Source organism: Bos indicus x Bos taurus, chromosome 13 (genome assembly GCF_003369695.1).
Source record: "Bos indicus x Bos taurus breed Angus x Brahman F1 hybrid chromosome 13, Bos_hybrid_MaternalHap_v2.0, whole genome shotgun sequence".
Classification (NCBI taxonomy): Eukaryota; Metazoa; Chordata; class Mammalia; order Artiodactyla; family Bovidae; genus Bos; species Bos indicus x Bos taurus.
The window spans coordinates 49976460-49993947 of NC_040088.1; the positions used below are offsets into that span (position 1 = coordinate 49976460).

At 36.0% G+C, this 17488-nt stretch overlaps 1 protein-coding gene across 2 annotated transcripts in view; it reads right to left on the minus strand.

Annotated features, from left to right (window-relative positions):
• Nucleotides 1–17488, minus strand: part of KIF5B (kinesin family member 5B) — a 47932-nt gene that overhangs the window by 19401 nt on the left and 11043 nt on the right. For both annotated transcript variants that reach the window (XM_027559808.1, XM_027559807.1), the window contains exons 3-14: nucleotides 12851–12924; nucleotides 11750–11854; nucleotides 11218–11266; nucleotides 10636–10691; nucleotides 10463–10550; nucleotides 10199–10323; nucleotides 8790–8894; nucleotides 8396–8541; nucleotides 7612–7760; nucleotides 6997–7190; nucleotides 6076–6144; nucleotides 1891–2097 (exon numbers count right to left, since the gene is read on the minus strand). In XM_027559808.1, coding sequence (XP_027415609.1) covers nucleotides 1891–2097; nucleotides 6076–6144; nucleotides 6997–7190; nucleotides 7612–7760; nucleotides 8396–8541; nucleotides 8790–8894; nucleotides 10199–10323; nucleotides 10463–10550; nucleotides 10636–10691; nucleotides 11218–11266; nucleotides 11750–11854; nucleotides 12851–12924 — 1367 coding nt within the window. The remainder of the gene's footprint in view (nucleotides 1–1890; nucleotides 2098–6075; nucleotides 6145–6996; nucleotides 7191–7611; nucleotides 7761–8395; nucleotides 8542–8789; nucleotides 8895–10198; nucleotides 10324–10462; nucleotides 10551–10635; nucleotides 10692–11217; nucleotides 11267–11749; nucleotides 11855–12850; nucleotides 12925–17488) is intronic.

Consider the following 17488-nt stretch of genomic DNA (forward strand, 5'->3'; position numbering starts at 1 on the left):
GGACGGAGGAGCCTGGTAGGCTGCAGTCCATGGGGTTGCAAAGAGTCGGACACGACTGAGCGACTTCATTTTCACTTTCATTCAGTACTCACAAAACCATTATTTTCTGCTTTCATTTTCCTGAATTCTCTACTGAGTTCTGGGCTAGCTCTCAGCTCAAATTTAAAATGTATTTTAGGCCTAAGAGGACCATGTAAAGTAGCCATATTGTAGCTCCATCAAGAGCAGACAGTTTGTATTACTTCACTAATTTTTGAGATTGGATGTTTTCTACCTAGAAATGGAAAACTTTCAAATTAACTAGATTTTATTTTCATTTATTACCTTTGGAAACAGTCTGGGAAAATATATGTTAGTATGGAACTGATAAGTCTTCTAGATGGCTGATTAAGTTTTATCTGCTTTTTATATAGTATTTAGTTTCCGAGAAGAATTCACCTGATAATTACTACTACTTTTGTACTATGATACATGCAATTATCCAGGAGACAATGAAGTAGCATTACTATATGAGTTACTATAATTATAAATTTAAAATAATAGCTGGCTTACCAGCAACAAAGTCACCACAATTTTGAAAATTCAACTGAACCTGCCTGCTTTAAAACTGTTAGTTGTGTCACAGATCATATACTGTATTTTTAATGCAAGTTGTTGACTTTTAATCAGTATCTTTTAGTAAAGATACCATTGTTTCAGCTGCTCATTTCTTCTGGTCATTTCCTTAAGTGTCTGAAAAAAGTGTCTGAAAACCAGCAGATTGTGAGTTCACTCAGTGTTATCTACAATATACTACCAAGTCCAAATTACCAGACAATATTTCTAACAACTGAACAGCAATACTCTTAAGTATATAAAAAGATGCAGACCACTTTAGGGGTTTCTAATTCCTTACCAATACAGTGCTCATATAGAAACTGGGACACAAACAGAACAGTCATAAAGGCTGAAGTCAGTGGTTAAGGACCAACTTACAGTTTACAGAGTTTTAGGAAACTCCTATCATTTGTTCAAACAGAAATTAGGTTTGCTAGTAATGCAACTCAGTTAAGAGTTATAAAGGTATTTTGATTTCCATGGTATTAATTATAACTTCAAGCTAAATGTAACTTGGGAGATCAAAAAGGGAAAAGGAACTTCTCCAGGAGCAGAAAGGCTTTCAAAAATGTCATTTCGTAGCACTGACTGCTTTCCTTTAAACACTTGATGTGACGGGAAACAACTGGTGAGCACTGATCCTATGTCCAACTTTAAATATGATTTCTAAACAAGAAGCCAGCATTAACAACAAAACTTTAAGAAAATGAGAGCTCATCCATGGTGATGCTCAAAATATCGCAGAAGCAGTCACAGTTGTATACTATTTCTGGCATCACTGCCAGAGGGCAGGGACTCTTGCCTTACAGTGATGAAAACAAAAACCTTCATTTCCTGGGGAACCATGATAAAGCTATTACACTGTCCTAGAAGACACTGGTCCAGGTATTGGAAATTTAACAGTGAACAAAATGTAAGTTACGTGAAGTCATATATCCTGCTAGTTTGCTTTTTGTGCACGTTTTAAAAATCATAGTTTGAACAGTTGGCTAATGACTTTACTGGGCAACTAGTAGTCAACTTTTTTTTCTTTTAACAGTAGAATAATATCTGGAGTAGCCAATATGTAGCCAATTAAAATACCACTTTAATTACATATTAATAGACCTTTAGAAACTAAAAAAATAACCCTCTTCCTCCACCTTAAAGCTTCATATATGGGAGGAAATAAAGTTGACACTTGATTCTTCAAGAATCGATGTTACCAGTCTTAAGCTTTTACAGAAATAATTTACTCAGGTAACTTTCCAATTAAGAATAATTTACCAATTAAGAAAAAAAACTGTATCCTACCGATTTCTGATTCAGCTCATCACTAAGTAATTCATATTCCTTAGTTTTGTCTTCAACTTCTTGAGACTTCTGATCATAGTTGACAGCAAGTTCTTCCAAGGCTTGTAAAACTTCCTTTACTTCTTCCTTAGAGGCATCATTTTCTGCCTGAAGGCGATTCAGTTCAGTCTGCATATTATCTTGATCTCTTCTGGTAGATGCCAGTAGCTGTAGGAAGGAATAAAAATATTTTATCCAAAGAACACTGAGTAACTGATTTTTAAAACATACACAAGTTTTAAAAAAAAAAAAAAAAAAACCTTTTATTACTTGCTAACCAAAAAGGGGATGAAATGTGGACATTACTATACATGGTAACATTTATTCATTCAACAGATTTACTGAATACCTACTGTGTGCACATTCTGTGCTCAACACTGTGGGAGATGGAAAAAATCTAGTGGAAGACAGATACACAAACGAATGCAATACAAAATGAAATGCTAGAGCCATAATGGAGACAGGACATGACAAAGTGCTTGGTAGTATAAGCAAAGGGGATATTTCTGGATGGGAATTCATGGAGGCGGCGGCTAGAATAGGAAAATTATTGTTAGGTGCACACTAACAGAAAGAAAAAGACACACAAGGATCCTAACTGTGCACAAAAAAACAAAGAAATCAGTAGATGCTTTAAAAGTTTAAGTTTTCTTTGGGCAAAGGAGCGTGGCATCTGAGCTATGTCTGAGGAAAACATGGTATCAGCAAATAAAACCTAAATTGGAAGAAGCCAAGAGACTCTTAGGAGGATACTGAGACATGTGGGTCAGTTGCTTTGAAGTAGGGGCATCTGGAATTTGTAGTTTTCTAATGGGGCAGAGTGCTAATGCCACTTACAAGTGGGAGCCAGGGATGCCAACTGTCCTGTAAAATGGACAGAACAATATAAATGAAGAATTATGCAAATGATACCAGTGCCCCTTGGAGAAACAATGCTAGTAGAGTTGAAACAAATATGATGATTCAACCAGGATTAATTTGACTGACGGCAGACATCTCCTGGGCTTTCCTTGTAGCTCACCTGGTAAAGAATCCGCCTGCAATTCAGGAGACTTGGGCTCGATCCCTGGGTTAGGAAGATCCCCTGGAGAAGGGAAAGGCTACCCACCCCAGTATTCAGGCCTCAAGAATTCCACGGACTGTATAGTCTATGGGGTCGCAAAGAGTTGGACACAACTGAGTGACTTTCACTTTCACTTTTCAGACACCTCTTACTGAAGTTATAAGTCTTTGCTCTGATCCCCAGAACGAACCTCAAACAAAGGTTTGAAGGTTGAAAATTGAAACACTTTTCAATTATCCCCCATTCTTAAACTGAAGAAATTGGGGAAAACCACTAGACCATCCAGGTATGACCTAAATCAAATCCCTTAAGATTATACAGTGGAAGTGAGAAATAGATTTAAGGGACTAGATCTGATAGACAGTGCCTGATGAACTATGGATGGAGGTTCATGACATTGTACAGGAGCCTGGAATCAAGACCATCTCCAAGAAAAAGAAATGCAAAAAAAGCAAAATGGCTGTCTGAGGAGGCCTTACAAATAGCTGTGAAAAGAAGAGAAATGAAAAGCAAAGGTGAAAAGGAAAGATATTCCCATCTGAATGCAGAGTTCCAAAGACTAGCAAGGAGAGGTAAGAAAGCCTTCCTCAGTGATCAATGCAAAGAAATAAGAAGAAACAATAGAATGGCAAAGACTAGAGATCTCTTCAAGAAAATTAGAGATAGCAAGGGAACATTTCATGCAAAGATGGGCTCGATAAAGGACAGAAATGGTATGGACCTAATAGAAGCAGAAGATATTAAGAAGAGGTGGCAATAATACACAGAAGAACTGTACAAAAAAGAGCTTCATGACCCAGATAATCACAATGGTGTGATCACTCACACTCACCTAGAGCCAGACATCCTGGAATGTGAAGTCAAGTGGGCCTTAGGAAGCAACACTACGAACAAAGCTAGTGGAGGTGATGGAATTCCAGTTGAGCTATTTCAAATCCTGAAAGATGATGCTGTGAAAGTGCCGCACTCAGTATGTCAGCAAATTTGGAAAACTCAGCAGTGGCCACAGGACTGAAAAAGGTCAGTTTTCATTCCAATCCCAAAGAAAGGAGATGCCAAAGAATGCTCAAAGTACCACACAACTACACTCATCTCACATACTAGTAAAGTAATGCTCAAAATTCTCCAAGCCAGGCTTCAGCAATACGTGAACCATGAACTTCCAGATGTTCAAGCTGGTTTTAGAAAAGGCAGAGGAACTAGAGGTCAAATTGCCAACATCCACTGGATCATCAAAAAGCAAGAGAGTTCCAGAAAAACATCTATTTCTGCTTTAATGACTATGCCAAAGCCTTTGACTGTGTGGATCACAATAAACTGTGGAAAATACTTAAAGAGATGGGAATACCAGACCACCTGATCTGCCTCTTAAGAAACCTGTATGCAGGTCAGGAAGCAACATTTAGAACTGGACATGGAACAACAGACTGGTTCCAAATAGGAAAAGGAGTACGTCAAGGCTGTATACTGTCACCTGCTTATTTAACTTATATGCAGAGTACATCATGAGAAATGCTGGGCTGGAAGAAGCACAAGCTGGAATCAAGATTGTCAGGAGAAATATCAATAACCTCAGATATGCAGATGACACCACCCTTATGGCAGAAAATGAAGAACTAAAGAGCCTCTTGCTGAAAGTGAAAGAGGAGAGTGAAAAAACTGGCTTAAAGCTCAACATTCAGAAAACTAAGATCATGGTAACCAGTCCCATCACTTCATGGCAAATAGATGGGGAAACAGTGGAAACAGTGTCAGACTTTATTTTTTGGGGCTTCAAGATCACTGCAGATGGTGACTGCAGCCATGAAATGAAAAGACGCTTACTCCTTGGAAGGAAAATTATGACCACCTAGACAGCATATTCAAAAGCAGAGACATTACTTTGCCAACAAAGGTCCGTCTAGTCAAGGCTATGGTTTTTCCAGTGGTCATGTATGGATGTGAGAGTTGGACTGTGAAGAAAGCTGAGCGCCAAAGAATTGATGCTTTTGAACTGTGGTGTTGAAGAAGACTCTTGTGAGTCCCTTGGACTGCAAGGAGATCCAACCAGTTCATCCTAAAGGAGATCAGTCCTGGGTGTTCACTGGAAGGGCTGATGTTGAAGCTGAAACTCCAATACTTTGGCCACCTGATGCAAAGAGCTGACTCATTTGAAAAGACCCTGATGCTGGGAAAGATTGAGGACAGGAGGAAAAGGGGACGACAGAGGATGAGATGGTTGGATGGCATCACTGACTCAATGGACATGGTTTTGGGTAGACTTCAGGAGTTGGTGATGGACAGGGAGGCCTGGCATGCTGCGGTTTATGAGGTGGCAAAGAGTCAGACATGAGTGAGCGACTCAACTGAACTGACTGCCAAGTAAGGTAAAATGAGGGTCCAAAATGACAAACTAGAGAGAAGGAACTTGAAAGAAACAAGATGAAAGTGAAGATCACAGAAATGAGAAACAGGTAAGGGAAAGGTAGAAATGGTAGAGTAAAAAATAATCTTATTCACTGACATTCTCATTTCTATGATAAAAGTCATACCCTAAAGTATGAATTACTAAAAACAAAGCCAATGTGATTCAGAAATAAGTCTTTTCTTTAACAATCCCTTTGGACATATATCAGTGTTAAAGTGTTTTTTATACTCCTTCCTTCATCATTTTCATGTGGAAATACTTTTCATAAAGGGAGGGGGAACCTAAGGTTACTCCAGTCCAAGGATCAATAAGGAATGTTTGGGGGAGAATAAGACAAAGTAGCACTGTACAAGGAAAGCAAAAGACAGAGTTGAAAACCCCAGGAGATGTATACTAAAGAATAAATGCAAAAAAAGAAAATCATTCTCTTCCCTCCAGTTAGACTTAACTCAAACTTAAAAAACCCAAAAAACCCAACCCCCAAAAGCCCGAAGAAGTCAATCTTTGCTTCTGTTTGTATGATGTACTGCTCCCATAGGATATCCATGGTGAAGCATGGACGTATTCAAAAATTTTTTTAATGTACTGGAGTATGTTCTGAGCTCTGTAGATGCCTTCATCTTTTAAGTGACAATGACATACTGTACAGCTTTTCTGAAAGCAGTATTCAATTTACCTCTTCCTGATCCAGCATTTGTGTCTTCAGTTTTTCTACCAATTGGCTCTGTTGATTAATTTCTTCATCCTAGAATTTTCAGTTACAAGTTAACAAAATAGCTCACAACCTGGTTCTGTTTCCTAACACAAACTGTAAGATTACTACCCACTCCCCAGTATTTCAAAGTTGTTTTCTCCAAATTCGACATAGCTTATTCTAACCTCTTATCTTAGAAAGATGTTGAAACAAATGGAGCGTCTTTCAATTATCAGTAACTGTAACATCCTTATCATGCAATAAGAAAAAAGGCTTATGTTTATGAAAGTTATTCACAAAATACATGCTAAAATAAACATGTTTAAAGCTATTACTGAAAATAATGCCATGTAGCCACTTCAAACCTACCTACCATCCCTGTTTAAAATACATTAAAAATATCACCTACTAAGAAAAAAATCAAAGACAACACCAGAACAATTTTTTCTAGCCTCTTTACTGTTGTTTTTCCCATCCTTTTTATTTGGTTCATAACTGCTATTTTTCATACTACTGATATCATCAAAGTACAAAGAAGATAGTATTTCCATTTGATTCTATTCCCTCAGTCTAACCTCTTGCATCATTTTTATCATTAGCACCATAGACAGCTGATTCTAAAAGGTCATTTCATTAAGACTCTCCAAGGATCCACGTCAAATTTCCTTTTGCAAGTTCTTTTAGCTTAAAGAGAAGGGGAAGAAAGGTATGCCTTATACATTTGTTTCTGCACAGAAACAGAAATTGTCATTTTATATTTTCTGTTAATACAATGATCTTGAAAAAGTTAACAGGAACCTAGGAATATGTACATAGGTCATGAGGACCCATTAATACTGAAATTAGAAAATAAAAACAAGTCAATAATGTTCTAAAACAAAACAGAACACAAATAATACTTACCTTGTCATCGAGTTGTTTGTACAGTTTAGCAATTTCTTCTTCACACTTTCTTCTTTCAGCATCAGTAAAGCTTCCAGTAACTCCAATTGTGGCTGCTGGTTTATCATTGGTAATAGTAATATCCTTATCCACTGCAAAAGCTTCCAAGTTGGCTTTCTCTTTGTCAAACTGTTCATCAATAGGCACTGTCTCTCCTAAAATAAGACAACAGAATGGTTAACAAAACTCACCTGTCTAAAATTAATTTTAATTTTATTCAATTTCAGCAGCTCTTATCAACTTAATCTGCTCAGTCCCTGAGATCTGAAAAGTTGGAATTATCTTTGACTGTCCCCTTTATCTTCTAAAGCCAGTCATCTAATCTTGTATTTTTAATTGATTTCATCCTAAACATCTTGCCATCTTGAGACTTCAATAGTCAGCTAGCTGGCCTTTATGCCTCTATTTATAATTCCAGGTAAAATCAGAATTTAAAGTAAAAGATTTTATTCATTTTTATTTGATGATCCCTAATATGTTTTTATTTTCATTTATATCAGAGTCTCAAATTTATAAAATAGCTCTGAATCTCTATTCCACAAACTCTAAACAACAAATTCATAAGGTATTAATTACCATTACGCCATCGGTTGAGTTCATTTTCAAGCCACTGAATGGTGTTCCGGAGGGTCTTATTTTTTTCTTTCTCTCTTTCATACTTCTTTTTCCACTGTTCTGCAGTTAACTCTACATTGACACAAACTGTGTTCTTAATTGTTTTGGCCCTAAGACAAGTAGTTGGGGGGAGAGGGGAAGTATATGACTTAATTATTTTCAATTGATATCTATATCTCTGTAATATAAGCATATGTGGCTAGGTAATTGAACTATTCTTCTCTAGTTATCTCTGACTAAATTCTAGGAGCTGTACTTAGTTTAGTGTTTATTCACAACCCATTAGATTTGGGTCAGTTACAACACCTCTGAATAGCTTAAAAAAAAAAATCAGCAACCTGATAAGGGAAAAAAAAAAACACGGGCCCATTATTTTTCCAATTCACTTGTAAGACAGAATTAAGAAAAGCAATTATCAACGACAGTCCAAGTCATCATTATTGATTTGCCTCGGCTAACCACCTCATATACAGTTATCCCATTATTTGAACAGGTCACATATGTCAAGAGGCTTAACATACTATTATATCCCTCAGGTTTTTGCTTTATTATTGGATTCAAATGTTTAATACTGAACTGAAGCTTCTCACATAAATCTGACTCAAGTTATCACTTGACTTTAATGTTTTCTAGCATACTAATAATACACACTGATTTGAACATATCTATCCTGAAACTTACCTAGATTTAATAAATGAAATGCCTATCTACATTTAGACTTTATATTTTCTGAACAAAAACAAACCTCTGACCAAACAGGAGTGTAGATTTTGTTTCAGATTCATTGTACGATGATGGAGAGCAGCAAATTACAATAGTGGTTCTACAGTTCCCACCTAAGGAATCTTGAAGGATTCGCGTCATTTTACTATCACGATACGGAACATATGTCTACATACAAAAACAAACAAAAAAACCAAAGAAGACAAGTGGGTTTCTCAGTAATAAAATATGTTGTAGTTATTAAAATGGGAATTGGATATACACACTAACACTATAAAATAAATCCCTAAAAGACAACTTATTCATACCTATTCATTCAGTGAATCCCTCTCACTCACATCCATCCACATGTATGTATGTTATCTATATTTAACTCCCCATTAGACAACAGGGAAATAGAAAACAAGTGTACTCACACTACCCTCAGCCAAAGCAGAAATGACATTTCCAAGAGCAGAAAGGGACTTGTTGATGTTCTTAGCTTCATCCAGCACAGCACCTTCAGCACCAGTTTTACTAACCTATACATAAGATTGCAAAAGAATGAAACAAAATTATGTTTCAGTGATTCTAATTTTCTAAAACGTTCAGAGGTCATCAATAACTAGTAAAAAAGAAAAGGGAAAGCTTCAAGACTTTGTTTGCCAAGTATTTACCCTGGTAGTAGCAGTGAAAGTCACTCAGTCATGTCCGACTCTTTGCGACCCCATGGACTATACAATACAGTCTATGGAATTCTCCAGGCCAGAATACTGGAGTGGGTAGCCTTTTCCTTCTCCAGGGGATCTTCCCCACCCAGGGATCGAACCCACGTTTCCCGCATTGCAGGTGGATTCTTTACCAGCTGAGCCACCAGGGAAGCCCCAGTATTTACTCTAAGTTATCAGTATTTATCAAGTATGACTTTTCTGAGACCTTGGTTTTTTTAACATGACAAAAATGAGATTAAGGAGATACCAAATTTTATTTTTAGGTGTGCTCATGAAATTAACCTATTTATATGTAGATTTGTATTGACAGCTTACTAATGTGTTAACCCCCTTCGATGCATGGGAAAATGAAACTAAAAAATTTACTAAAGCACAATGTTGATGTTGTGATGGTTAGAGAGAGACTGAATTTACATATATCAATTTTATACAAGCAAACTTGCTTCTATTAAAAAAATGTAAAATACATAAAGATAACAGAACAATATGTCAGCAATGATGCCTGAAGCAGCAGCTTCTCAGTATTTGCAAAATTAGAGATACACTTTGAAGGATGTGTTTAAGATTTTTGTGTAGAAGGGAGCAGGTATATTATTCCAATCAGAAGAAAAAACAAATTAGCAGAACAAACAACAAAAAAAAGGTCACATAGGTCAGTATTAAGACATTTGAACTTATTTTGATTTTGACATAAATCAGAATCAGATTGTATAGGACTATAATATTTAAATAGTCCTCCAAAAGGAGTACGGCGAAATCCAAAAGGACTTATTCATGGACAGTTTTTAGAGGGAGGCCATTGTCAGGGTCAATAAAATAGACACCAAAAATTAGGAAAAGGATACCTAGTAAAATTCTTAATGACATACATTCAACACACTATCAATAAAGCATACACCTATGTCAAGGATAACACTTATCGGCAGAATTGGATTATGGCCTAAAGGACAGTAATTTGCAATGACAAAACACTGGCATAAATGCTTATAGCTCTCAAAACTACCACCAAACCCAGTTTGATATGCCTTTTCAAGATTTAACAATGAAAAATACATAAGCCCAAATCTGAGCTGAAGTTCATTAAAAATGCTTCCATGGGAATATAAAGATTTTACCTTTTCACTACCAGCTAAATCCACCAGATAAAGTTTTCCACTCAGCTTTTGTTCCGTTTGCGTGTTCTCTTGTTTTACATTAATAAGAAATATACTGTGACTCCTAGAGCTATGTTCATTCATATCTACAAAGAAATCACACAACCAAATATCAACAAACAAGGCTTTCCCTTACTAATAATTTCTAAAGCATTATTTCACCTAAGAAAAATCAACTTTAAAGCAGTCTATACCTTAACTAGTATTACTAAATATGCCACTTACTTGTAACTGCTACATGTCTGTTAGATTTTCCTTCATCTATGGTGTCCATAACTTCATCTGGACTACATACAAAACGCTCTGTACATCCCTGTAAAATAAATTTTTAAAGAATGTCACCACTCATTAAAAAATGTTATCATAGGGCTTTTCTAAACATTCTGAATTATACCTACCTTTACATAAGGAACTCGATTTTTATCTTCATGAACTGAAAGATTGGTCTTTGAAACTGAAAAAGAAAAATAAATAATATTAACATTTTCCTAACTGCTAACACTGGCTGTGAAATAGTTAATTCAATTGTTTCTTGTTTCTCTCCCCATGAAGCCCAATAACACTGAATTTAAAAAAACATGAAAATATCACTGCAAAAGCAAGAGCCTATAGAGAAGTAAGACTTATATAGAGACATAGAATTTTAGGTCCAGGCCAACCTCTGCCTCTCATATTCTGAAAATAAGAACACTAAGTGAGACTGGTTCTGTGGTTTGCCAAGGACAATGTGTCTGACAGCTGAGAAAAGACAAGAGCATAAGACTCAGGCTCTGGAACTCCAGTCCAATTGTCTGATTACTACCTATGAAGCACCCACAAATATATGCTTTAAATAAGTTAAAATGGATTAAATTAAAACTTTGAAAGAAGCATTTTTCAATGTTTCCTGTAATTCAAGTCAGTTTCATATAGGTTATTGAGAAATGGTCTCACATTTACAACTAAAAACAGTAACATCGAAGAGCAAGAACTTAACTTACCATCTAACAGGTCCCTTATCTTATCCAAATAAATTTCAAAATATGAAACCTAAAGGGCAGAGGAAACAAAGGGGGGAAAAAATCAACCACTTAAAATTACAAAGTAATTTATTTACTTACTCATCAAATATTTTTCCAGCCTGAGTGCCAGATACCAGTGCCAGTGCTAGGGACAACTCAGCTACAGCTCATATTCTGATGGGAAGCCTTAAAATCACTCAACTCTTTATGTGACTGAAGTGCATTTTCCACTAGGTATCTTCATCTAAAATTAGACTCCTTAGGTCTAATTAGTCAGAACTTTTGAGCTTTGTACCAAAACAAATTCCTTTATCTTAAAGAGGAGGCAGCTAAGGCAAAAAAGACTTGGCTTACTCCTTTACTATGTCAGAGGAAGAGTCTGAGTTTACTAATTCTAATAATCTTTCAACTACACCTGCCCATAATTTTTAAAATATTTTTTAAAGAAAAAATATTGAACAGAATTATTCTAGATATAAAATAAAATACCACCTTTCCCCAATGATTTTACCTTAATATGAAATTCCAAATTTTCATCCATGGAGTAAATATAATTAAAAATATCTTGCACTATTCTTGGAATAATTCCCATGCCTTCTGGATCATGAAGTTTACCCTAAACAGAAAACAAAACTAGAGTTCCTAAATAAATTGTAACATACAAATTAAAAATCAAAACTTTTAATTTACAATTCATAGTCAAGAGAGGATAGGAATTCTAATTGTTGCTAATTTTTTGGTGAAAAAATATGGCTGTACAAATACCTAAAAAAAACCAATTCAACTGTTACATATTTTGGTAAGTTACATATAAATAATGTACGCTAATCATACAGTTACCAATTGATCTTAGCCTTTTCTTTAATCATTAGATTCAGATGATGCAATTTGTGAATGAACACATTCCAGGAAAATGTTTGTGAGTTGCTCACCATTTAAATCTGCATCATTCTATCTACTTCAAGTCAAATTCATCCAAGTGCTAAGACTGTCTTTGTTATCTGACTTTAACATGAAAATAAATGAGTGACTCCAAAATAAGCAATCATTTACTTTACATATGTAGAATGCTCAAATAAATGATAAAAGCAGACACTCTGTAGCAGAGGCAGGTTATAGGATGTTTTCTAGAAGCAAAGCTGGAGCAGGTTTACATTCATTATTAATAGCAGTGCTGATAATTTTGGAGCCCTTATTATCAAAGAGGGACAAGTACCTGGCTAGAGGTTGGGAAATGAGACAGATGCAGAAACACAACCAAGGAGAGAAAGAAAAAACCCAAGTGCTCCAAATAGAACTGAAAACACATAAACATTAAAAATTTCAAAATTCCCCATTATAAGGTGACAGAGAATTCTTATTTAATTCTAAGACACGCACAATTTTGTGGTTATGTGGCTAAAACAAAGCTCAATATGATTTCATATATAACATTTCTATTCAAACTCAGGAACTGATTAGATTCTAACCATGTTACTCGTATATAATTTGTATGAGACAAAGCAGTAAAGAGTAAATAAAGCTGTTTAAGCATGATAAAATGTCACAAATAATGAATGAATACACTGTATGTGCTGCAAACTACATCCAAATACTGATTAAAAAACATTACCTCCATTGTGTGTGTCTTCCCAGAGGATGTTTGTCCATATGCAAATATGGTTCCATTGTAGCCTTCAAGTACATCTATGAGAAAATAAGAGCTTTAATATACCAGGGGGCTTTTTTCCTTAAGCAAGACCATTAAAGGAAATTAGTAAGAATATATAATAGTAATTTGCTTAGTGAGGATTCACCTAAGGAATTCCTTTCTCTTTATCCCAAATTACTGTCTGTTGTCAGTAACAAACAAATTTTAAATTCCATTGCTTATAATCATCTCTCCTGTCAACGTACATCTTAGATGTCAATGCAACAGTATTCTACAGCTTTACATGACCTAAAAGGAAAAAAAATGCTCTGCCAGTTTATGTACAGATATGAACTAGCTTTTAGAAGGAAGACTGATCGGTGGCCTACAGGTGGTTAAAATCCACAATATTCCTCCTCTTACAAAGTGTAACAAGCCCAGTCCCATCTCAAAATCAATTATAAGAGAGTTTCTATGGAATTAAAAAAAAACAAACCACACAATTTTTTTTCTAGCCCTTTGTGTACCCCAAGACCTACTATTAACATTTAAGCAGCTTCTTTTACTAGACTAAGGAGTGGTGGTGGAATGTGAGTGAGCAAGGTGACTTTTGGTTTCTAGTTTTGGGGATTCAGTTTGTTGGGGACTTTTAAAATTGTTTTTCCTTGTTTTCGTAAAAAGAAAGGTACTGTAAAATCATATACTATTTTAAAGGAAGCCAAAGTACAAACTGAGGCCTCTGCTGGAAACAGCAGATGGTAACAGTGGAAAATAAATTTATAATAAGCAAGCAAATTCTTGTCTTTTTTTAAGTTGACTATTTACAAAAAGAAAAAGAATAAAAGGTCCCAACATTGGTCACGACTAACTAGATACTAGATTTGCTATAGAAATATTTATTTATAAGAAAAAGAAGGTATTAGTACTTACATCTCTGAGAAGATTTTAAGAGATCTCAAACATTTGAAACTTTCATTCAAAATCTTTTCAGTTTCATGAAGAGAAGCAAAATAATTTCAGGAATTAAATTTAAAACAGATTAAGATTGCAGTATTTCTGTTAATAATTCTGAAGATGAAATCGTCTAGGGTAAAAAAGAAGCACTAGACCCTTTCCAATCTACTTCTTTTATATATAACTGATCTCCGTATACCAATATCACACCCTGTGCAAAAGATCTTTTAATCGATCACACAAAATCTAAGGATAAACTCCAAAGTTTTATTAGATCTATACATGAATGTTCATCCATGCTATGATCCAATTACCTAGCAACTGCCACAATAACTACTTAATAAATACTGGTAGATGAATGAATAAATGACTTTCCTAAGATCATATAAATAGCGTATGTCTATATGATATTAAAAGTAAAATACGTTAGGTGAAACACATTTATGTTAGGTGAAACATTACATGAGGGCTTGTAGGATAATAAATGTATGCAATATGTTTGTATTTGGGACTTTAAGCAAAGCTTAAAACTTTTATATGATAACAGAGATTATGTAATAGTCAATCTTCAAATATTTACTGAAAACTATAATCTAGGGTCTCTGTCCTGGGAGCAAGGGATAGAACCAGGATTAGCTGATTTATAGAGGCACCAGGCTATCATTAAAGTAATAACAGTGTTATCAATTAGGAAAATAATCCCTTCCTTCCTACCTCCAAATCCATTCCTGACTTTTTCTTTCTAGATTTGTCAATGTTTTTTTATAAAAAAGTGTAAACATACAGAAAAACAATGAATTTTACAGTGAACAACCCTATAATCAGTACTATCAGTTCTATCAGTAACAGTTTATCATTTTACTGTTTGCCTTAATCATGTATCTATCCACCCATTTATTAAATGCATTTCAGAGACTTCAGTACATTTCCATCTAAATACTCCAGCGCACACACACCACTGGCTAGAATTCAATGTTTCGCAGTTTTGTTCTTCAGAGGTAAAATTTACATACAATGAATATTTTAAAAGTATAGACCTTTAACAAACAAACACAAATAATACTCTTCTCTTTGAAAACCCCAGAGTATGCATCTATAAGCAATAAAATTAGGCACCTTTGGAACTGGCCCTTGTTTGCCTTTCAGCTCTATCTCCCATTATCCTTCCCCTCACACTGTTTTTATTGGTAAAAAATGGCTGAATTTGACAATTTCAGATGCTTCAACATCATAGTCATACCATAATGTATGTCTTCCCTCAACACGGGCGATCCTTTCCACGTGTGGACAGTCTTAGCCCACAGGCATCTCTGTCTGGAGGGCACACCTCACTCTCCTTTCTATTCCTGTGCACCCTTGAGACTAGCTTAGGCTTTACTTCTTCCTCCAATCCAATTCCACAAGCCACCTCCAAAGGAATCTGGGTAAAAGTCCCACCCTATGTGTTCTCGTAGCACCTACATTTTATCATAATACTGACCACTGTCTTCTTCATGAGCCTGTAAAATCCTTGAGGCCAGGGCTGTGTTTAACTCCTAGCACAGTGCCTCGCGCTTAGGATGAACTCAAATACTTGTTGAATGATTATTAACACTAAAACAGAGAATCTCTCTCACCTTTCTAAAGAGTCCCGCCCCTCTATACTTTTGCCTTTCTTGTGAGAAACAGATGGAGGTGGAACTATGGACAAATAATACTTTCATACTTGTAAATAAGAGAAACATACTTAGCAAGTCAGGCAATAGCTTACAACCTCGTAAAAGTCACTTAATCTCTCTGAACTTCAGCTTTCCCATCAGCAAAAATGTCTGCTCAGGGTAAGGCTGTGAGCATTAGAAGTCATCATATAAAATTATTACTGCTAACATTTGAAAGCATTATATGTCAGGCTCTATGCTCTTCAGTCGTTAAATCATGTCTAACTCTTTGCCACCCATGGACTGTAGTCCACCATGCTCCTCTGTCCGTGGGATTTCCCAGCTGAGAATATTAGAGAGGGTTGCCATTTCCTTCTTCCAGGGCATCTTCCTGCCCCAGGGATAGAATCTGCAACTCCTGCATTGGCAGGTGGATTCTTTACCACTGAGCCACCAGGGAAGCCCTGAGGCTCTAATAATCTTTCATGTATTAATGTATTTAATCCTCACAAAACTCTATGCAAGGCACTATTTTATTCCCATTTTACAGATGAGAAAACTGAGAAACTGTGGCCTACAGTTCCACAGCTAGTAAGGTAGAGCTGGGAGGCATTCCAGACAGTCTTGGCTCCAAAGACACACTCTCTTAGCTACCACACTACATTCTCAAGGAACAGAAGAACCAAAATGAACACATGGCAGGCTACATCTGGAAAAATTAAAATGGATACAGTGGCAGACAGTCCAGGGCAGGAAGCTATGGTGGGAAACTAGGGAATCTGAGGAAGCCTGGTAAGATGCCTGGCAAACAGCAAATGCTAAGTAAATGACAACTACTTTACACTGGGAAAACCAACTGGTAGACATCACTCAGGTTCAGGACTCAAGAGAATACAAGTGGATAAACCATGTTCAAAAGAAAAAAAAATTTATCTAATGAATCTACAAAAAGGAAAAGGTTATAGCCCTATACATAAGCTAAATACTTGTACATAAATTTATGAAACAACACAACCCTGGTGGACACTGAGGGACCCAGAGAACACTAGCTGCTCTCACCTCACACCTGGCAGCTTGCTCCTCGAGTCCACATCTCAGGAGAAACACCAGCTCACCCAACACTGTGTTGATCCCTGCCTACCAGTTTCTAATCATGGCCCTCTACTTGATCTGTGTGCCAATGAGTGTCCCAAGTCCAACCTGCCATGATTTAACTGATTTTTCTGTCCTCACACCTCATCATTCTCCCCCACCGTGTCACTCTCTTTAAATCTATGTATTTATTAGAAACTCCACCTCACTTGTATCTTGTCCAGGACAAGTCCTACCAGCTACTACAACCAGGCTCCTCCAAAGTGGTAGAAAGTTTCTGGGTGAAGATAAAAGGAAAATGTCATAGCCCCATGATATCTTTCTATAAATTACAAAGCTGGCACAGGGAGAGAGAGACAGAAACCTTCCATTGTAACTTGCTTGAAATCTAATTTTATAGAGTGAAAATATCTATACAGGTTATGAATTATCCCAAGTTCAGTTGTGGCTAAGTAATTATCCTTAGTTCAGAGTGAATTAAGAAAGTAATTTCTTTTCTTAGAGGATAAAGGAAATGAACAGCAGTTGCTATCTGTTATATTGTTTACTTCATACCAGGTCCTGAGTAAAGACCTTTATCTTTTTAAATCCTTACACTATGCTTATTATAGAGGAAACGAAGATTTGGAAAGCTTGGGTGACTTGCCACAAGTCACAAAGTTAAAAAGTGGCAAAGCCCAGACTTCAACCTCAATTTGTCTGATTCCAAAGCCTGTGTTCTTAATCACATTGCCAAGAAGGGAACTGCCACTCAGAACTCTGTTCCAAACAGTAAAGCAGAAATCTTCTGTAAAAGGTAAAAAGTACAAGGGATCAAAATGTTGAGGAAAAGGACAGAGATTTAAAAAAAAAAAAAGAATGAAGTCATCTTAGAGTTATACACAGTAATGAAATAGAATAAAAGGTAGTAGAAACAAGTACCCTAGATGTCAAGACA